General features: G+C 30.4%; 3 protein-coding genes and 1 long non-coding RNA gene across 5 annotated transcripts; 1 reads left to right on the top strand and 3 right to left on the bottom strand.

Moving 5' to 3' along the window:
* Positions 1-7: 7 nt before the first annotated feature.
* On the bottom strand, positions 8-5,697 carry LOC143144501 (sorting nexin-14). Its single transcript, XM_076307017.1, has 9 exons — positions 5,307-5,697; positions 4,650-4,893; positions 4,132-4,521; positions 3,555-3,870; positions 3,167-3,322; positions 2,801-2,925; positions 2,508-2,569; positions 760-1,598; positions 8-639 (listed from the first exon to the last, which is right to left on the bottom strand). The coding sequence occupies exons 1-9, from the start codon at positions 5,411-5,413 to the stop codon at positions 224-226; spliced, it is 2,655 nt and encodes an 884-aa protein (XP_076163132.1). The 5' UTR covers positions 5,414-5,697; the 3' UTR covers positions 8-223.
* Positions 5,698-6,674: 977 nt separating this feature from the next.
* LOC143144993 (uncharacterized protein KIAA2013 homolog) lies at positions 6,675-18,322 on the top strand. 2 transcript variants are annotated; one of them, XM_076308342.1, is made up of 8 exons: positions 6,675-7,014; positions 13,071-13,542; positions 14,792-15,029; positions 15,097-15,335; positions 15,417-15,644; positions 16,253-16,527; positions 16,588-16,754; positions 17,017-18,322. In XM_076308342.1, exons 1-8 carry the CDS (start codon positions 6,834-6,836, stop codon positions 17,098-17,100), a joined length of 1,884 nt encoding a protein of 627 aa, XP_076164457.1. In that variant the 5' UTR covers positions 6,675-6,833; the 3' UTR covers positions 17,101-18,322. The 2 variants fall into 2 exon arrangements, with proteins under 2 accessions (XP_076164457.1, XP_076165245.1); XM_076309130.1 differs by having other exon boundaries at positions 6,677-7,014; positions 16,996-18,322.
* On the bottom strand, positions 17,650-18,090 carry LOC143147270 (uncharacterized). Its single transcript, XR_012992270.1, has 2 exons — positions 17,965-18,090; positions 17,650-17,888 (listed from the first exon to the last, which is right to left on the bottom strand). It is a non-coding gene; the product is annotated as an uncharacterized LOC143147270 (long non-coding RNA).
* On the bottom strand, positions 18,248-22,288 carry Morgue (modifier of rpr and grim, ubiquitously expressed). The gene is made up of 5 exons (XM_076311567.1): positions 21,917-22,288; positions 21,056-21,181; positions 19,245-20,284; positions 18,838-19,009; positions 18,248-18,672 (listed from the first exon to the last, which is right to left on the bottom strand). The coding sequence occupies exons 1-5, from the start codon at positions 22,061-22,063 to the stop codon at positions 18,556-18,558; spliced, it is 1,602 nt and encodes a 533-aa protein (XP_076167682.1). The 5' UTR covers positions 22,064-22,288; the 3' UTR covers positions 18,248-18,555.
* Between the last annotated feature and the right edge of the window lie 404 nt (positions 22,289-22,692).

The raw sequence follows: 22,692 nt of genomic DNA, 5'->3' as shown, positions 1-22,692 counted from the left end.
TTGAACATTACGTAACTGAATTATTATAGACCTACTACAATTTTCATTTTATAGCTTCATAAATTTAGGTATAAATAAAATGTTCCGTATCATTTTCTAAATTAATTAAATGGTATTATTATATTCAGAGATTATCTTTGAATCAAAATTTAACTGAACATCTCAAATTACAGAATATATGATAAATTTAGCTATATATATATACTTCATGTTTTTACATAAATTAAAGTGTAAGTTCAGGAAATAGACTTATCAGAATTTGATCTAAAAGAACATATGCAAGATGTTTATTGAGTGTTGCATTTTGTAAAGAATTTAGAACAGAATCCATTAGTTCAGTCCATGGCTTATAAAATCCTATTAACCAAAAAGGCAATAAATTGTGTAATCCTTTTTTCGCGCTTTCGTAATAATTTCGACGATTTCCTTGCGATGTTATTTCTTTTGTACGACTTTTATCGCCCATAACTTTTGTATGTAAAAGTTTCACTATAGCAGCTGCACGACCACTACTTAAGACTTTCACCAATGCGTTGTATAGTAGAATGTTGACAAATGGATCCACTTTTGCGCGAGTTGAGGAAGCAAACATCCAAAATACTCGTGTAATTATTGGTGGAATATTCAATAATCTGTCCACTGTAATGAGAAATGTATGTGAAATACATACATACTTATTTCACATTTTAAGTTAATATTTCTAATATAAAAATATGAGAAAAGTGACAAATAGTAATTCAACAAAAACGAAAAATTTACCCGCATCTGCAATACAAAAACAGGCACCCTGCACGTGAGAGTGTTCTGACAAAGAAGAAGACAAATTCTGAAAATTGGTATCCAAATGGAGATTATCGCCAAATACTCCAGATAAAAGATCATGACGTCCTTTTTTTTTTATGTCGGCGCCATTTTCTTCGTTTGACACTTCAACTCCTACGTCCGTATGATCGCTTTTGAGGTTAGTAGATGCCAGGAAGATGGTCATAAATTTATCCAAATTCTGACCTTTTTCTTTTCGTAATTTGTAAGCCATATTTTGATACAATATACCAATATCTGGTGTATAGTTTGCAAAACAAGGTTTTAAATTTGGCATAGTCAAAAATGTATACAAAAGTTCACTGCTCCTGAGCACTGGTTTTGAAAGTAATTTTTCTAGAAAGTCTTCATACCGTTGTTTATTAATAGCACAAGAAGAATGTGGATTTTTTCGAGAAGGTAATGGTGAATCACTCAACTCTTTGTCCCCATGAAATTCTGCTAATCGAGTGCGTAAAGCATAAAAATCTTGATCTCGGCGTAAAACACTCCAAGATTTTTCTTCAGCGGCGTTGTGCACCGCAATCATATAAAGAGTTTGATTATCTCCAGAATCAATGTGTGGAATACTGACTCGCCATGTTGTTAAATCTCTAGAGAAACTCTCATCTGTGTATTTGATTTCATTATATGGTCGTAAAGGATAGTCTATTTCTTCGCCATGATATATCTCTTCAAAAGGCATTCCATCAATTACTGATGGTCGTAGAACTCCGTCAGACTTCGAAAAATGATTCCCAATTTTCGTAGATGCATTTGTAGTTCCACTAGTAACACTGTAAATGAATTATACATGTTACTAGAAATAAAAAGCGTTGATTTTACTTACGATTTGTACACCATTGTTCTTACGACAAATTAATGTCGCAAGAACTGGTTAAAGAAGTGTGATGATATAATGCACGCGCACAACATGTATATTGATACTTTAAATTCCGAGTATATATAGAAATGTGCGGATTTCTTTTCGAGTAAGCACCTCATGCCTTGTGTCGTAAATGCACGCAAAGGACGAAGTACAGTATTCTCTCGATTAGAGTTAGATTTGGACTGTCCAATGAGTTAGACTTTCCCCGCTATTTTTGTTACACTCCTGCCTTGCAAAGTACAGGAGCGAAATGATACGAGAGTGAGTCAGAGGGACTGAAAGTGAGTGAGGAATGGTACGAGACAGATGAAACATTGATACTTTATTTCATTCTGCCTTTCTGATGCCTAGTACTCCGTCCTTTGCGTGAAATATGACTATCTCGTTTCTCGCTCGCTTTCAGTTTCTTCAACTCGTTCTCACCTTCGGCAAGAGAGAACCGAAAAACGACCTTTTGCATTGTATCTCCTCTACGTTATATAGTATTCGCCGGTCCTGAATTGCCTGCACTCATCGAGAAAACACTGTATATGATTGGACTTGACCGTCGTCTAGGCTCAGGCGGAGACGGTAAGTGTTTCCCTTTTCAACTCAGTCTCCTGGTAGAAGGACTCTAAATCGCCGTATAATACTTTATACAGTTACACAACCATCAAGCATCACAGTCGCGGGAAGAATGACAAACATGTCTGGCAAAAAAACCTATATTCTCCTCAAACAAAACTAATTCGTGCGACTCATATACACACTACAACGATCTCATTAATATGAAATTAATCTAAATTTTTAGTTGTAAAAAAATGTAACCATTACTCACGTTGTATGGGTAGGTTGTTTGACGTGACTTACTGTTGGTTGCCCGCATAATAAAGCATATAGCTGAAATATCAAATAATGCTATCAATGTTCCTGTGTTAGTGTACATTGCAGCAAATTTTAACGTTTTTTTTTTTTAAATAAATTTGAAACCAACAGATGATGATTTAAACTCCCTATTTTCACACAGATTACAACATATTTCAATTTCATCAAACTCTCTTATGTAATAAAAAAGCGCGGTTTTACTTCTAGACCGTTAAAATTTTTAAATTTATTTTTAATTCTGCTTACTTGATAACTGTGATGAAATGATGGTAGACAAGTAGATTCTAATAACGCATGAGCTTCTTGATGTGCTTGATAAAACGGCCGTGATCTTCTTAATTCATCAATCTTCTTTGTGCCTCTTTCGAGAACTAAAGACGTTGTCAGTAATTATTGCATAATGCATATGATTTAAATATATTGACATCAATATTATTAAAATTAAATCATTAATTAGAAATAAATTTACTTATATGTAAATATATTGCATAAGTATATCTCTCTTTTACTTTCTATTCGGAAACTCTTACGTTTTAAAATTCATAGGAAACACTTATTATAAAGTGTAAAATTATAGCAACTATTACAGAGTTTAAAATAATGTATACTTACTTTGCCGTATACCAATCGAAATATCTTCCGGTAAATTTAAATACTCTGGACCTTCAGGATCTAGATATGTTGAATACATACTTTGAATATCAGTGTACAAATTATTTTCAGCAACTTCACTCATTTCTGGATTTAACATACGCTTACTGAGATCATCTAAAAATAAATGAATACATTGGAATTCAATTAATAGGATGTCACTATACTATTATTAAAAGACAAAGCATTCTCTGAGAATTTGTATGCTATAAATGTCTTACATGCTATAAATGTCTACAACTCCGCGAATTTTAATGTTTTTATACAAAATTTTATTCTCTATTACATTTTTAAATTTTAATTATTTTTTGTTTAATAATCGGAAATATGCATTGATGTCAGTATTTACCAATATCTAAGCAAAACTGTAAGAGATTCATAGGCCCAACATCTTTGACATGTTGTATGAACATATATAATAATCGAGGATTGCTCAAAACTTCATCTAATGAGGGCTTCAGTTGGTTATTTGTAATGTTTTGTGGTATTAATGGATTTGTCACCCAACACTGCAACATCTGTACATTAACTGTGTCTGCATGATTAGCAAATGTACCATCATGATGAGTCAACAACATTACTAATGCATTTATATTTTCTGGATCAGCTATTGCATCTATTGCAGGCAAAAGAATCCAATTTCCCAGAATTTCACGAAGAAGAACCTAGAATTGAGATATTCTAATAAAATATATAAGTTCTGTGTATATATTCATTTAAATGAAAATATTGGTTCCGTTGGATCATAAAAAAGCACGTATTTTGGCTTCTGTTAACATTTCTCTGTGTAATGTAATTATTGTATTATTATTATTATTATTATTATTATTATTATTATTATAATTATTATTATTATATATGGTGTGAAATTTTTGACATATGGAAAGACAAACATCTCAGACTGCATTAACTAAATAATAATTTACCTTGTTATTAGTAGATACATGTATAGCAGGAAGTAAATGGGGTACCATAGCAGTAACCAGTCCTCTCAGATAGTTTAACTCAGCTGCACGCGAATAAGCTGCTGGATGAATTTCATGACCAAAATAACTTATCACATTTTTTCGAAAATCAGCTGGATCAGAAATATCTTGTATCTTTGTGTGTAATTTTTTCCAGTCTTGTGCATTTTGTAGGACTAATGGTATTAATCGACAAAGTACAATACTAGCCACATCTGTACGTAACAAACGGATTGCAATATTTTTTGTTGCTGTAGTTGTAGCTAAGCGAAGTTGTTGCACAAAAGCTTCGTTCATTGATAAATCTGAATACCATGTACAAACATATTTTTGTAACAAATCTTCAAGGAGCTGTGAAAAGAAATTATATACATTTATTCGATACATGTACTTTTTTCTTGATGTTTAACTTTTTGTTTACATAAAATCTTTAAAAATTGAAGTTCTAATTTGTAATATTAAAAGAAAAATGCAATTACTTGTTCCAAAGCCTGGTCAAAATCCTTTGGTATTTTCACTTTGGTCGAATTTGGAAATAATTTATGTCTCTTACAGCTATTATTGCTGCAAACACTACATGGATCTTTAACTTCATATCTTGGATTAAGTGTACCACTTATAGCATTTGAATTTAATAATAATACGGTAATATATCGTAACACAATAAGTGCATAAAAAGTACTAGCTACATATAAGCAACATACAAGGACTACCCAGATAGTGCTGAAATACATATAGATATGAATGATAAAATATTTATTTTTTAATTGTTAATAAATAAGATATATTATACATTTAATAAAATATATTGTGGATTGTAAACATTTAAATTATTGAAATGATTAAACCCAGAAATTTCAATATCTTCACTCCTACTTTGTACCTTTTACATTTAATAATTTAATAATAATAAGTTAAATTGTTCCAAAATAATATATTCCTTGGGTAGTAATTTCAAGGAAATAAGTACAAGTTAATTGATAGTAATTACTACAAAAAAGTGAACATTTTTACAAGAAAAGAGAAAAAAAGATTTAAATAATTTATGGTTCGTTGATTGAATTTTAATATATTATGTATTTTTTAGGAAATCAAATTACTTTGAATAATATATAAATTCATACAATTCTACTTACCTTTGAAATACGGTAAACATAAATGCAATCAGTATCATAAGAATCACTGGAATTACTACATTACACAAATAAAACACTTGTACTTTATCTGTAGATTTAAGTGCCATGTCTCCATTAAGAATGCTTTTTATTATAAGTAAACCAACGTGTATTGTGTAATACAATAAAAGAATAATAATATTTTAAAAATAGGCTAGTTCCACACATTTGACACATATCGCAATTATATGATATTATCAATAACTAGACATGTAACTCTTTACGAATTCCATACCAAAAGTTAGTTTCTTAACTGTTTAATACGTTCACACAATACAATTTACACTGCAATTACACTGCAGAATTATTTACAGGTAAACACTGATCATTATTTTATTTATACCAGAGATGCCACATTAAGAATGTAGTCGAACAAAATCCCTCCTCCCGCCCCGCCATATATACCTAATGTACGAGTCGTGTATAGATACGTGAGTTTGGCGCTTCGATAGATTTGTATAAGCAAAAAAAAATAAATGTAACTTTAAAAAATAAATATAAACTTTTCTTTTTTGATCTTAAAACAGCTAAAAACAGTCTTTGCAAGGCTACTGATAAACATTTTTTATTTATAAAATAAGTTTAAATATCACTAAAGTGTCGGACTTCGGGTGAAATGGTCTATTACGGAAATTTACATTTGAAGATTTCTTAATTATTTTTTACTTTTAAGAAAGAAAATATTTATTAAATATGCGTATTAACATATGTATATACATATAAATATATATCTGTTAATATAATTATATCTAAATAATTAAAGAAATTGCGAGGGAACTTAATGAAGTTTTATATTTTCATCGTAAGTGAAATTTTTAAAAATTTCAGACACCTGGGCTTCCCTTGCTGGAAACAATATACATAAATTTGACTTTAATAATTTTTCAATAAATAATTAAATTTTCATACAAGAAAGAATATAACACTACAATTTTTTTGTTTCTCTCAATATTATTCTGAATATGATCTTCAAAAGAAAATTATCACAATTTTTTATAAAAATTTGTTTTTAATTTATTATTGGATATATCTTTTTATTATGAAAGAGTATCATAATAAGTATGTGTACTTAAACTAAGTCTAGTTTGTGCCTCACAAAGTTTATATAGTACGTATATTTTTATATTTAGTTAAATCTTATCTTTGTTATAAAAAAGTCATTTACGAAACGTGTTTTCGTTGGTTGATCAAGTTGCGCTTATAAAAGATTTATTTTTTCTCTAAATAGCGTAACTTAGAAAGATTGTGCGAATACAATTTCAAGACACATTTTCATCAAAAGTAATTAAAATTCATCCGAATGTCACGCGGTTATGCATTAGCATGTGCATGAGAGGGGGAAATTTCGTCTGACTCGCGTCCTCAATCTGGCATCTATGAGTTACGGTAACGGCATAAGGGTTATGTTACCACGAAATTTTATAAAAACAAAAGAACGTTTGAAAAGACGTACAAAGACTGAAGTGCATAAATCAACTAATCATTATAATGAGACCTGGAACGATGTTCGATAGCCGTGAAATTGGAAAACGAATACGTCGATTGATCGATGGAAATTATTCGTATCGTAAGATTCTTGTATTAATTATTATTTGTGGTGGTATATTCCTTTACTTCGGTCCACCTGTTGCACACTGGCTCTTTTCTTCGACTGGAGAATCAGTACAAGGTAATAAAATTCAACTTAAATATTTAAAAATCCTTAACAATGTAATTCTTTTTTTTCATTTTCTTCTAACTTTATGTCACGATGTAAATTTCGTCAATAGTTGCATTGCTCTGTTACGTACATTGTCACATCTACAAAAAATATTGCATGAAAGGGTTTTGTTTATTTTAATAAATATGTGCATGGAAATTGCGAATGGTAGTACATTTTAACAGAAATATGTCTATATCTTTCATATAAATATTGTAACACGATACAGATGGTAAAGGTAAATCTACAAATGATTATCATGGTAATAAAATTCTAAGAATATCTTTTCTGCACTCAAAACTAAAAGTAATCTCTAAATTCTTCAATCTGTTGGACGATCATATGATTTTGTATTAGTAACAGATATAGACTTGTACTACTGACAGTTTATCATATCATTATGCTTATATAAATAATGAGATCATTGTTAGATTATTCATTGTAAAACGTACCTATGTATAGTTTATGTAACACTATGTATCAAATTATATTTTATGTACAATAACAAAGGAACAGTTTTAATGCATTTCAGATCTGAAGTTTTTGTCAGTTTTAATTATATCTTTAAGAAGTAACTGGGAATTTAATAAATTAATTAAAATTTAGTATCAGTTTAGTTGAGGAATTGTTTCTAAAATTAAGTAACTCCAAAAATCGTACTAATTAACAAATAATAAATGTTATGAACACAAATACTTTGATTATCAACAGATAGACATTTTATTTGAAAAGTTATTCTTTAAAGAAATAAAACAAATTCTTAAAAATATTGCATGCTATAGAATAAAAAAAAATAGAAAAGTAGACACGAAGTCTTTACATTATTGTGAAGACCATAATGTAGGATCGTTTGAAATTAATTACACAAAATTTAATTTTTAAGGTAAGTTATTTACTGTTGTTTGCATAGAGAAATTCTTACTTTTGCGCTGTTGTCAACAATGGGTTAAATGGTGTGATATAACTATACTGCTACCACATGAACCATAATTGCGTATTTAAATAAGCAGTCTACACAAGAGCATTAATACTTTCAATAAAAGTGTATAATGAAATAATATGATGAAATATAATTCTGTAATTATATTAGATAAGAAGTATATAGTGTATTATTTAATAATTTTGATACTAAATGGTTTAATAATTTTGATAATAAATGGTTAAAACAAATTACATTGCTATCAAGAGTAGCTTTATATTGATATTTAACTTTTAGGGAATGGATTAAATTATAATACATTTACATATAGTACTATTCTATAAAAGTGGAAAAAAGATATAATTATTAATTTTAAGCACATTTGCTTCATAATATTTTAGTTTTGCATGTACAGTGAGCTTTACAAACATCATCAGCAATCATCACATACAAAAGCACATTTATAGTCATTTTTAATACAAATATAAAACCAATTGTTTGAATCTGGCTATTTTGGTTCAATCTCAGTTTATTTGTATTATCGTTATCTGATAAGACTTTATTGTCATGATCTCCTTCATTATTTAGATAAGCACATAAGTCACAGCAATCGTTCACTTATTATTTAAATATTTTGTATATGCGTAAAAATTTCATTCTTTTTAAATGTAGAACATGCCTGCTCTCTAAAATAATACTTAAGGAACAGATATTTGCAACAATTAACGTTTGAGGTTTGTTCAACATCGGTGTTTTATTCATCTTAACTCTAAAACTAATCATAAATCATGACCCACTAGGTCATGTCTCTCATCTTCTATGAGAAACAAATTGTTTGAAAGTTTCAAGCTCGAATGCAATTGAATGGAATTCTATTTACTAATTGTGACATACAACATTCAAAAAATAGGTATTTACCAGGGGTGTACGGGATCTCTATATTTTTGTATTACTTGGGATTCTGTGACTCGATTTGAGTCTAAAACAGGAGTGGATAGCCAGACTTCGAATTGGCTTGGCTCGGCAAAAATCGGATGCGATCAGTTCAATAGCTCAATAGTTGAATCAAAATTTGTATCTTATCATTCATCTATATATTTTTCCATTGCCATTGATTCCTAAATTAATATATGATGAATAAATGTAAAATTTTGAGAAATATAATTTTCCGATACCGTTGTAAATTAATCACTTGTTTACTTCATAATGAAAGTAAACACACTCTAAAAAGTTAATCTCACCTATTTAAAGAAATATCAATTTAAGAAATTAACATTTTCTGAAATATTGAATATTTGTTATATTATATTTAATTATGGTTTTGCTTCAAACTACTATATTTAATTGCAGTGTTTAATCAAAGCCTGGGAAACTTTGATATTGGAAGGTCTTAGGCAACTTTACGGTTTCCGCAAAAAATTTTAGATATATACGTATCTTAAAATAAATTAATGTTTTGTAGGAACTCATAAACGAGTGAACGATCGTTTTGTTTATTTTTTGTTTCGTTTGTTGTCCATGGACGACACGTCAACATTAGATTCGATTTTTTTTTACGTGTTTGTTTGCACTATGAAGCTCCACAAACAAGGTTTTCATAAGCGAACGATATGCTTTAATTGTTGCGCTTGTACCCTACATTTGGCCATGGACTGCTAATTCTAAGTGTCCAAATATCCTCACTGGTCGGTGACCACGTGCGACCTTCTATTGCAATAGTGGGCGAATGAAGTAATCGTACCACAATACCCACGGCAAATCGTAACTCTGACGATAGTGGGCTACTACTACGATCCACAGTATAACGAATATACGAACGTTCGGGATAAAATTCATAACTTCTAAACTAAACCATTTTCGACTTGAGGTCTCTAATATTTTTTTACAGAGAATACCATATACAATCTATAATTGAAAATAAATCTATACTTATCCGAGCGTTTCTGCTACTTGTTAAGTAGCACTTCTCACGACAGTGAACCGGTTAGGTCGTAAGTCACGTGATATGGATAGGTCGAAGATATTCGTTCCCTCTAAGGATATGTTTAGTATACAAAGAACACATATTCGGGATAATTTTATACGAGATTATCAAAGCTCCGCATTTTGAGTAATATAATTGTATAGTGGTCGTTTCTCTTTATCAGGATTCATAGGCAAAGTGTAAACATGAACTAACATTTTGACGAATCGGTTACCGATTACCGACAAGATAACGTGTGTGCTTACGTGCCTGCCACTGCATCCGCATCAGCGAGCACTCGGCTGCATAATAATTTTCCGCGCATACCTCGCGTATGTTTAGAAAGGAACTACTCTGACGATGATTTCATCGAAACTTGAAAGTGTGTAGGTTTTAGCGACATTTCAACGTATCACGCAGAGTTTTTCCAAATTTTTGAATTAACTTGTTTTTAATAAATTATAACTATCGAACTATCAATCGAACGAGAACAAGCTCGCGAGTGTTTACGATGAAGACACGACGGTGTTAATTACCTCGGTACAATAGAATTTTTTTTAATCATTTCCTTCGCAATTGTTTGAAACAAACGCGATTTTGTTTCAGCAGGGACGAATTGAAAAAATTTGAGAAACTGAGAATAAAAGTTTAAAAAAATGGCGACACTTTAAAATTGGCCACATGAAAATTAATTCAAGTTAATGCTGCCATCGATACTCGTTGATAGTAAAGACGTCTCATCCGATACTTCATTATTATCACTAACTCCCTTTTTTTTTTGTAACATACAAAAGTTACCTATTACACGGATGGTAATAAACGACAAAAATAATGTGGAAAACATATTATAGTAAATTTTTTACAATTACTATTAATTTCGAGTGTAAAGGGGTTAAAATTTGAAAACCCGTTAAAGGGTTAAAATATATTTAAAATTCACTCTACATAATTGTATTTACAAAATTAAAACTATAATGTGTGTAGCCATATGTAACACCGCTTTTTTCTAGGTGTTTTTTGGACTGGACTTGGATTTCATTCACTGGCATTTGTACTTAGACAAATAATTTACGAAATTTGTGATGCTATATGGACCAAATTAATGTCGCATCATATGCCTCTACCAACAGAGGATTCATTGATACACAATGCTAGGGAATCCTATGACAAATGGAATTTTCAAAACTGCATAGGATGTATCGATGGAAAACACATTCGAATCAAATGTCCAACTAAATCGGGAATAATGTTTTACAATTATGAACATTACTTTTCTTTAGTACTACATGCAATAGCAGATGCAAAGTATAAATTTGTATATATTGATAGTGGAAGCTACGGAAAACGAAGCGATGGAGAAACTTTTATGAATTCCACTTTGTCATCACTTGGAACAAAAGTTTTACGGTTACCAGAAGACGATGAATTCCCCAATTCTGATGTGGTATTGCCACATTTAGTGGGAGATGATGCGTATCGGCTAAAATCTTATAATAAAGAAAATATAAATAATCTATATCGTACTTACTGCTTATTTGTAATTGTCCTGCAACTTCATTCCATAATCATTTTGCAATATGATCGTGATCATTTTTGCATGTTTCATTCCACAGTGATAAATTTTCGAATACTAAATAAATCAGTTGTGGATAGAGTACTTGTCAAAAGTATCGGATAATAATACGAAAGAAAAATCAATCTACAAACAAATGAAATGCACCCTATAAAGCAGTGTTTTGGAAACTTCATTTTCCTGTGGATTAAAGATTGCAAATTTATTGAAAAATATTTACTAATGTTCCAATTTCTTGTTCCGAGCTCGGTACATGCTCGGTTTGATGGTAGTATAAATGAACCTTTATCAGTTTTGCAATCCCTGTTGCACATTCCCTCATTAATGGGAAACTTTTGACGAACTTTCTAAAGTGAAACTGAACAATTTATTCAACAAATTTAAAAATTGTTTTCTCAAAATGTATATTCATACTTTGTGCGATCAATAATCACTTACTTACTACATTCTGAACATTTGTCATTGCGTAGAACCGTTAAGCGAAAATTAAATTACACGAAATATGCAGCGTTAACCTCGATTAATTTTCACATGGTCAATTTTATTGTAAAAGATACTGACACGTTTTTATATGTTTGGGTCGCCATTGTGCTCAGTTCATCAGGGTTGAATTCATGAATTGAATTTGAACCTAGTAAATTTGACAAATATCTAATTTACCGTCGTGATACAAAATCTGAGTGACCACGCCCCCAACGAAGTTCAGGGTTCATGTAAGAGAAAGGCCTAAACTGCAGTAAGCCTCCCACCATCGTCCCAGTGGGCGGAGCGCGCGAGGCGGGGAATTAGGGGGCGTTCTCCTGCTACGTGACTCATTCGCAGAAGGAGGTTACCAGGATACGTTTCCCTGCCCACGCGGGTCACACTTTCAGAGTGTGTTGTGTCCAGCGTGGCTAGATTTTGTTCCCTAAATCGCTGATTGTTCTAATATTCCTTGCTATCCTCTTTTATGAGCGACGTATCGGTACACATATGTAAATATAGTAGGCTGCTTTTATTTTTACACTCGGTTGTGTAGACACAAAATTAATAAAGGAATGTTATTCCTTATCAGAATGGTAAAACTCAAAATAATACGTACATCTAATAAAAAAAAACACATGCGTTACAAAGTAGGGTAAGTCTCGATCAAATGTTCGTTCATCCCGTAATCCATCTACAGTTTTTTTCACTCACATGCGCACGGTTTCTATCGTTGTGAATAGGTCGAGCAACGTGTAGAAATCGGATCTATGAATTTTAACAGCTTATATCTCGAGAATGAAGCTTTAGATTGTGAAACGGTTTTGACGTAAAGAATTTTTATATTTTTACTTGTTCGATTATTTTGAGATCCCGTAGACAATTTTAATGTATTTTAATGTATCTCTTCAATCGAGCATGGTAATTACATTTATTTATCCTCCAATCGTTAAAACTTTTGAACAATATTGTTAACAATCACAGTTTTTGCTAAATTATAAGTATCGTTGTAGATCTAGTATTAAAAACGAAAGAGTGATTTGTTTTTAATATTATTTGAAAATCAGTAAGTATTGCAACGGTATGTATGAAATTATATGTTTTTATAGCATTCGAAGAGTATTGTATGCATGAAAGACTGGCTCCATTTCGTTTGGACGCTGAAGAGTATAATGTAAATATCCTTCATAACCCGCCAAAGGAAAAGGAACATCATTATTTACCGTATATTGGTAACGGAGTTTTTGGGATTCCTATTTTACCAGATGCTTGGATATATATCAAACGAGGACGTGCATTATTATTACCAGTACAATGGCAACCATTAATATCTCATTCTTTACCCACGGGTGATTCCCATCAGGAAGCAACGGTTACAGATTTTACAAATGGGATTGTTCATCACTATCAGTGTTTCAGAGAAAAATATTATATAGAGTTTGAGTATTATGCTCATAGAGTGTTTGATGCAATAGCGGTACAAGATATAAAGATAGTCAATCCAGTTTCATTTTCGCAAAATATACCACTGAAACCTCAGGTGTCTACACATTGGAGCAATTCTCACATAGAATCGATCAAGTAATTAATAAAATTATTATTATATTATTGCACCATAATATTATAATATAAAAAGTAATACTTACTTGCGTTGATAAAACCTACTGATGGCCGCGAGAATGATATTGAAGAAACAGTGCGATCATATTTTTAAAGAAGTGAAAGTAAATTAAATTACTAAACATAAAACCTATTAAAACGATATTTTGAATGCTTGTTTATATTTCAAATCTAAGAAACAAATCTGTTAAATTGAAAATCTTTTTTAAACGTACTATGTATGTTTTTTAAACTTACTAGCATTTTAGTTAGGTATACATATACAGAGTGAGACACAATAGGTCATTTAAATGATTACTTTACTTTTGGAGATATAGAAAAATGTTTGAAGCAGAAATTGTTTGATTTCGAGCTAGAAATCGCGTAGTATTTTTTTAGTTGCAACTGGAAACGTTAAGGACACTTATAACAGAAATTTGTAAGATGACTTCATTGATCTATGATTCAAAGTCGTTCAAAATCAGTAAAGATAAGTGTATATATATAGTTGTCCCCACCAAACAATACCTTACAATTACTCGCGAAAAGGAAACACACAGCCGATGACACACAAAATTTGCAGTGAGGGTGGGCAAGTGTATCATCAATAGCTCTAGGAAATTTACACTAATTTTTCCGAGTACCAACTTCAGTTCGATTTTCAGCTTATTATAGACTGTTTGAATATCTTTGAATTTGTTTTGGAAACGATTATGCAGAAATAAAAAATAATATGAAGTTAGTAAGAAACTGTATAATGACGAGAATCCTCTAACTTTTTTCAAAAGAAACATGTAAACGATGTGATGTACATCGATTATTTGAGAACTACAGAATGATTATTGAAAATAATTGGAATTAAATGTAATACACCGTAACAATTAGTCAAATCATTAAATTTGTTTCTGATTTTACTGACTTCATTGACTGACTCACAGAATGATGAAAGTAAACAGCTTAAGTTAAAATTTATTTTCAAATTGTAGCAAATTTCTATCCAAACTATAAGACTCCCCTCTCTCAATTCACATTCGATCTTTGTTATTGCACATACACTAAATCTACACTCAATCTAATTTAATACCAAAAGCATTAAAACTTATCGTGATTTTGCCTAAAACATTGTTTTCTATCTTTAAAAATAAATGAATTGTCGAAGTGGCCTAGTTTAAGTGCCTCGCCGTATATTAGTAATATTGTGAACGTTAAAAAAGTATATTTATGTGTTTAGAATTCCAGTAGATGATTCTATGCACGAGTATAACTTAATTAGCGGGTTTGTTCCATTACCTAATTCAAATAAGGTTGTAACCGTTTCAATACTTTATAAAGTGCCGCCAAGAATGGTACAAGTTAAACCGAGAAGTACTGTCAAATTAAAATTTTTAACTAGTATACAGTACAGTGAACCTATAACTATGGAAGAGTATCATATTCATAATGAAATAACGAAAAAAAAAGCAATAGAGGTGTGTATAAATCACAAGTCTAAAATATTATCATAGATGTGTTTTAATTTGATATTACTTGGTTCAGATAATGAAGAAAGTAATCAAAATTCAACAACGAAATTTGAAGAATGATCATATTAACTGTTGGCAAAGTTATTGGTACACAAGCCTTAGAATAAGCGATTCTAAAGCTGATGGTGCTATTAATGGTCATAAAATAAATTCCACAATTTACTATGTATTATCTCAAATTTCAAAGGGTATTCCAGATGTAGAGAAGAATATAGCCATGAATGAAGGTTGTTATCGTGGGCATCATACTTTGTAAGTAACATGCGTTCTATAAATATTTTTTTATTTTATATAATTAAATATGTATATGTAGAATTTATTCTACCGTTTTAGAGATGCACCACGTCTGTGGAAAGATACCTCTACCGTTGCCGGTGTGAATAATGTTGTTGAAGCATGGTTACTGACACTGGAAAAGCAAGGTTGTCATCATTTAATAACCGGTGATCCTTCAGCAGTACAACAAGCTATTGTTTTGAGCCTCGGTAGTCTACGTTTTAGCAATCAGCATCTTGAATTTAACATTGATCCACAATATCTTCATCGAGACTATTTATTTAGGTATCGTGTTAAAGTATTTATTGTCGTAGAAAATGTTGCGTATACAGTCATTCAGTTACATTGCAATTTTGCGAGAATTGATATTAATAAACGTACAGATTTATTCAGAAACGATGTCACTAAATTTACAAGCATATTTTGGATTGATAAAACTAACATAGGACAAAAAAAGAAACGACCGAGCGGAATGCTTACGGACGAGCAATTCTTAACATTCAGACTACTGACAAATTCATCTCTCCAAAATCTAACGTTCATAAATCTTTTCTTTCCGAGACATAGCTACTTTCAGTCACTATATTACTTTATAGTATCTGTTCGAAATAGAGTCCATTCATACATACACACGCACACGTCGATAGATTCGTAGAATTACATTCACAGGAAACAGACATATTCGTTAAGAAGTTTGGTCTTCGCGCTGAGAACACGGCGCTCCCCCCACTATTTATTCACTTCTGCCCGGCAAAGACGAAAGTGTGATGGGATGTCTCTTCAGTTCTTCATAAGATACTCCATCGTATTAAAATAAAACAGACACCCTGTATATCTATTTTCGGAGAATAATATTAAATAAAATTCATTCTAGAATTTTCTCTTTTTCCTAGGAGAATAAATTACGGCAATGTAACTCACCTAAATATATCAGTAACAGTTGGGGAAGACAATCGTGCAGTTTTAGGTGTAGCTCTAGACAAAAGTGACAGCGTCTATTTCGGCTGCGATGCAGGTTGTTTAGACGCACCTGTGTCCTTAAGTCAATCATATACAAATTTTCCAGTGAAATTAACAAAACCGTTAACAGCCATATTATACATAACGTCGGATCATCAACATATGCAAGATCTGCGAAATGCATTGCATGTCCATGCAATACATGATGGTTAGTACAAATATCAAATGTTCTTTCAATAAAACGTATTGTACATAATGTTTCTTATAGCTCCAGCACATGATCATCTTGTGATGGCTTTACACAAACATGGGCATCAGCTTGGAGGATTGCCAACACTGTTTTGGATTAGTATATGTTTTCTTATAATTGTGTTCCATTTGTTCCTTTGTAAACTTATTATTAACGAATATTACGGTCATCAAGATAAACAGAAAGTAAGATATAGTAAATTATGATTATTTTATGTAATCATTATATTGTGCATATGTATATATTTGTGCATATATAATCATACTTATGTATAATAAATTTTCTTTATATTAGTATATGTTATAATATGAAAATTTATGAAAATCTTTTTTTTTGTTTTTTTAATTTCATTGATCATATCGAGTTTTCACTAATCGAAATCGGATTAAATATTCTAAAAATATTTTAAATATAAAATCGCTATAGGTTGCAAACTATATTATTTAGAAGATTTGTGATTTTTTCGCCGATGGACTCAAAGAAACAGCTGTGGAATTATCGCTGGAGTATTTAGTTGGCGGTGCTGTATAAACAAGTGACTGCCCGTGCAACTGTTCCGAACGATCAGTTGTCACTGTCTAATGCGTTTAATTCGAAGGAAAGATGTTTCGACTGCAGAAGAATGCACAACAGGCATCTATCTGAAAGTCGCTGAAATCAAGAGGATTCTTTTTATTGTCGAACATTCTAAGTATCCATGTTTACGTAGCTCGAAACGGGGAGAGAAATAATTTTTTTCATACAAAACCTTTTTTGTTTTTATAAATAAAAGTATTAAAACTGTCCTGTGTTCTAAAAGTATTTTGAAAAGTAAATTTCTGAAATCAGATATTACTGAGGGCTGCCGCTGATGGTTTTTGCATGTCCAGAGGTTCAACAGCTGTAGTGAGGATCTAATAATTTAAAATTTATTCGATTGATGGTTTCAGTTTATTCTTCTAATATTTTTCAGTTTATTCGCTAGATGCCATCGTCCGTCTCGTACATAAAAATAATTCAATCTTGAATACTCGCCTATATCCGTGTTACATAGCGTGGTATGTTACTACGACTTGTGAAATCAACACGACAGCCCCCGGGCCCTATTAGATTACTGAAAAAATTAAACTAATTTTTTTTTTAAATACTTCGTCATCAATAATAAATTTGCATCAAAATGGTAGCACGTACCTCATTTGGTCGATCACTGCAATGTTCGTCTTGCCAGCTCGTACGGACTCGTTTAAACTCTATTACCCAATATTTTATTGTTGTAAATGAAGGAGCAGACTCCTCCAGAGTAGAAGCTAGCTCTATTTTGATATTGGTTGGAGTGAGCCCTTTCAAATGAAAGTATTGTATCATATAACGATAACCAATTTTTTTCGTGTTTACAAATTCACTGAGAGCGCTCACTATTGATAGCCGCCAAACAAATACTAAACATAGTGTTGTCAACCTTCAAACTTAAGCTTTATAAGCTCGGTACTTTCTTCTTTAGTCATTCTTTTAAAACTACCACCATCTATGTGACAAGTCGGGTACTTCTGGGACTGCTCTCGTATTTTTCATAAGCGTATTATAAAAACATTTAAAAGATTCTTCATGCGATACAATTCATTCGACTGCGTAAAAAATGTTTACTGTTTAATATTGTGTAAATTGGTAAAATATTAAAAAAATGTATGTAATTTGAAAATTATATTGTAATATACAATTGCCTTTATTTGTTAAGAAGACATTAAAATATTATGTATTAATAACTAACCGTACATACCTCATTAAATAATGAACTATTCGATCACAAGAATATTATAAAGAATAATAACATATTTCACTTTCATGTATTAATCTATGTATGTCTTAATCAATGAAGTACTTACAATGTAAACAAATTAATTTATTATTACAAGACTTTGCAGTCATTAAACATTTTTGATAAATATTAACTAAAAAGATATTAGAATAGTACTTGTGTATATATTAAATAATTTATTAGTAAATTCTTTAAAGTGGTGTCACAACGTCATGCATGGCATATCGCCATGTCCATGCTCTGGCAATTTCATCAAATCTTTCACGATCGTTCAAATACATTTCACCCAACTCTGGTTCCATGCACACCTATGTATTACATACACTTATTATTAGTACAATGCTTAACATTATTTATTAATGACTATTTTAACAAGATCTTATTAATGTAGTATCAAGAATAAAATTCATTTAAATGCGATTTGTTATTAATATTAAATAGTAATAATTTAATAAATTATACATATTATATACCTGACAATATGGATCTGTAAGCAAGCTTTGAACACTAATTAAAACCTTTGATATTGTCAATGCTAGTGACCAATTATGATGGATTGAATCTATACCAACATCACCATGTCTAGACACATTTGGATGAAGTATTTTTGTAAGAAATCTTACTATTGGTGGATACATAGGGTAACTGCAAACATTTAAAGAATGTATTAGTTGGTAGCAAAAATTAATAAAATAGAATTTTGAATATTCTGATATTATATTTTATATTTAAGAAGACATATAATGTATATGTAACACATTTAAAGATTTTCATACATGAAATCTCCTTGTTAGTAATTAAAAAAAATCGAGTAACTTAATATAACAACTTAATAATCCTAATTTACAAAAGAGAATTTTTAAACTATTTTTATACCTACCTGCATGGTACTTGTAAAGAAAGATAGAACAAGCCTCCTTCATATGGACTTCCTACAGGCCCAGTTATTGTAGCTTGCCAATGGCAACACATTTGATCTAAAGGTGTTGCTTGAATACCTTCGGGAGGATCTATTCTTAAGCTCTTAAGTTCACTATGTAATCGGTTTCTTCTCCATGAATTTTCTTCCATTCCTAAAGGTCGTGTTCTTAAACATGTTTGTGCTAAACATGTTCTGCAAGGTGCTGAAGAAGCTAAAAAGTCATATACTTTGTACCAATTTTTGACATATCCTATGGGCTTGTATAAGGGCCATCGTAATTTAACATTTTGTTGCCACTGTTGTTGTGTTATATGCGTTGATAATAAACCACACCATCTACGACAAACATTTGCAGCTGACCAAAGACTAACATCATCCAAATGTGAGAAAACAACTAATAACACTTCTGGTGGTAGCCGTTCCACTAGCCCTGGTTCATTAATAGGTTCATGTTCAATATGTTTATAATTTGTTAACATCTCTAATCGTTCAGATAAGCTGTATGATCTTGATGGTTCTCCTATATCAGCACGTACTTTGTAATTTAACTGACAGTGATGATCATTTTCTAGTTCTTGAACTTTTGAAACTATACTATGTAATTCTTCTTGTACCATACATTGAAAATTCACAGTTGAAACTTTATCATGATAATTCTGATGGTACGTGTTGTCATTTCCATTACTTATTTCTTGTATTTTACCAGAATGTACATCATGAAAGAGGTGCATATTTTGACATAAAACTGGTGTACTTTTAGAAGTATTTGTATTTATACCACAATGAATGTTTTGATAACTTTGTGTGGCTGAAATATTTTCATTTTGCAAGTGAATACGTGGCGATACATGAGAATTATGATTAGAGATATTGGATATGTTTGATACATTTGAAATTGCATTTTGTGGAGAATTTTGTTGTTGCTGACTGGCTCTTCTTTCATGGTTGTAGTAAAGTTCAGTTGGCTCATCATTTCCTGAATCTTCATCATCTGTTTTCTATGTAAGTATTTCAAAGAAGTTATTTACATAACACATAGGAACTAATATCACATATGTATGTATAGAAAGGTCATTTTGTAAGTAATACAATTTTTCCTAGAACTGTGCAAGAAAACAATTTTTCAAACAAAATAAGGTAATGCTACTGTAGTAAGGAAAAACATTTGTTAAGTAAAATTAAAGAACATTACTGTTTAGTCTAAAAATTATTCATATTTAATAAAAAAATTGCTTGTCATATTGGATATCAATAGGCAAATAACAATAAAAATGTTAATCTAATATATAAATATTTTTTTTTTAATGAAATGTTTCAATATAACATTTTTGTTTAAGTTATGCATGTGTTGACTAGTATCATTTTTGTACTACTAGTACATGTTAGGATCAAAAGTGAACCTTGTACCAAGAAATTGTACAATTCTTGAATTGAAGACATTTTATTTTGAGCAAAATTCTAAGTAATCATTGGAAAGCTTAGCTCAAAAATAGAACTGAATTCATTGTATAATCTATTCATTTAAAGAATATTGAAGACTGACAAATATGGAATCAAAGATTATACCTGTTTCATTGTTTATTTAGTAAGATATAAAAGGAATGATCCATTATAAATTATTGTCTTGCAATCTGACAGTAAATAAAATAAATTTGTCACTAACAACTAGATCAATAAAAAGCAATATATATAATTGTATTTTAATAAAGCCACATTATTTATGACATATCCTAATATATATTTAAGTACATAATAGCAATGAAACATACTTCACTGAAGATGGGAACTTGCAGAAGACCAATATCATTGGGAAATAAAAATGTATGACATGTTGGACAAACAGGTTCTCCAAAACATGGTCCATAATATCCATTACAAAAACAACAAGCTAATGTCTGAAACAACAAATATTTTATACAGTATCTAATTATATTCTACTAGTTCGCAATTAAAGTATATATGCACATCTATGGTAATATGAATAATTTTATCAAAATCAGTGTACCACTGACAACAACAAATATTTTGAAGAAATATTTAGTTTACAGATTAAACAAATTGTACTTTATTGTATTGATAAAAATAAAAAATTAATAGAATTAAAATGCACTATAAAATATGGTGTATATTTGTATTACTAAATACATACAAAATATCCCTTTTTAGCGTAAAAGATAAATTGATACCCAATACAACAAGAATTGTTAGACAAAGAATAATAGAATAACTACATGTAGACTATACTATTAAATTCACATCTTCAGTACATACCAATTGCTCTTAATAATAATATGAAAAGTAGAAACTATAACAAATATTAATGTATCAACTTATTTTGTCTACTAAGTATTAGCCAAGTGTATGTATAAAATTTCAAATATTTTTATAAAAACACAATATTTATAAGAAGCAATCTATTAAAATATATAATTTTTATTGAAATTTGAAACATAGCATTAATTGGAATTTAGATCTACAGTACAGTATTGTAGAATATTTTATATTTTAATAATTATAATCGCATTATTGAAGATTTATTTTCAAATACATATATACATATATTCAATTTTTATAATATTGAATGTTAATTTGGTAAATAATCTAACATAATAATGGTTTAGGTAACTTACCGAAAACTGAAATTCGGGACAAGGAATATATTCAATAGATTCGGCAAACTCATCTTCTAAATTCAAATTTACATTACAAGCATCAATTTGATGTGCTTTTTCTCCGGGCATATATGAAGAACTACCGACTACTTTGTCACCAGCCATTTTGGTATTATTGCAAATGTTATACTTTTTTATGAAGATACGTTAAGTTATCTAATTGAATTGTGTGTATGTAATTTAATCTCATAGCTTATATTTTTTATCTGTTAATACATTTAGGTATTCGCTGCTTAAAACATAAATGAAAGTAACAACAAGCATTGTTGTCTGCTATTTTACTCGATTCACTGACATATCCATACACTTGATGACAGTGATTTGTACCACATCAGAGTAAAATCACCAAGACCAGCTACCCCTTCTCCTTCGTGATACGCTTAAAGTTGTTACGTAACTAAAACTCTAGATAGTGTTACTATCCAATGTGATATCCCATGAGGCATGTATAATAATTTAAACAAGTACGATCTAATCAACTTCAAATTAATGCGATATAGATGCAACGTATGGCAATTGAACTAGATTCTAAAAAAGTCGCAACTTTATATAAGAAGATCTAACAACTTATAAGTTCGTGAGAAAATATGGATTTATTTTGTGTAGAATTCTTCAATGAATTTGGACATTTTTTTTCGGACTTTTAAAAATGAAGTTCGGACTCAAAATTTATCTAGTGACACTGAAACTACATCATCAGAGAGCATTATTTATACTTAAAGACACCAGCTTTG

This window comes from Ptiloglossa arizonensis, chromosome 1, assembly GCF_051014685.1.
Source record: "Ptiloglossa arizonensis isolate GNS036 chromosome 1, iyPtiAriz1_principal, whole genome shotgun sequence".
Taxonomy (NCBI): Eukaryota; Metazoa; Arthropoda; class Insecta; order Hymenoptera; family Colletidae; genus Ptiloglossa; species Ptiloglossa arizonensis.
Note: the sequence above shows the minus strand (reverse complement) of the source record. Positions and strands in the feature narration are given on the sequence as shown.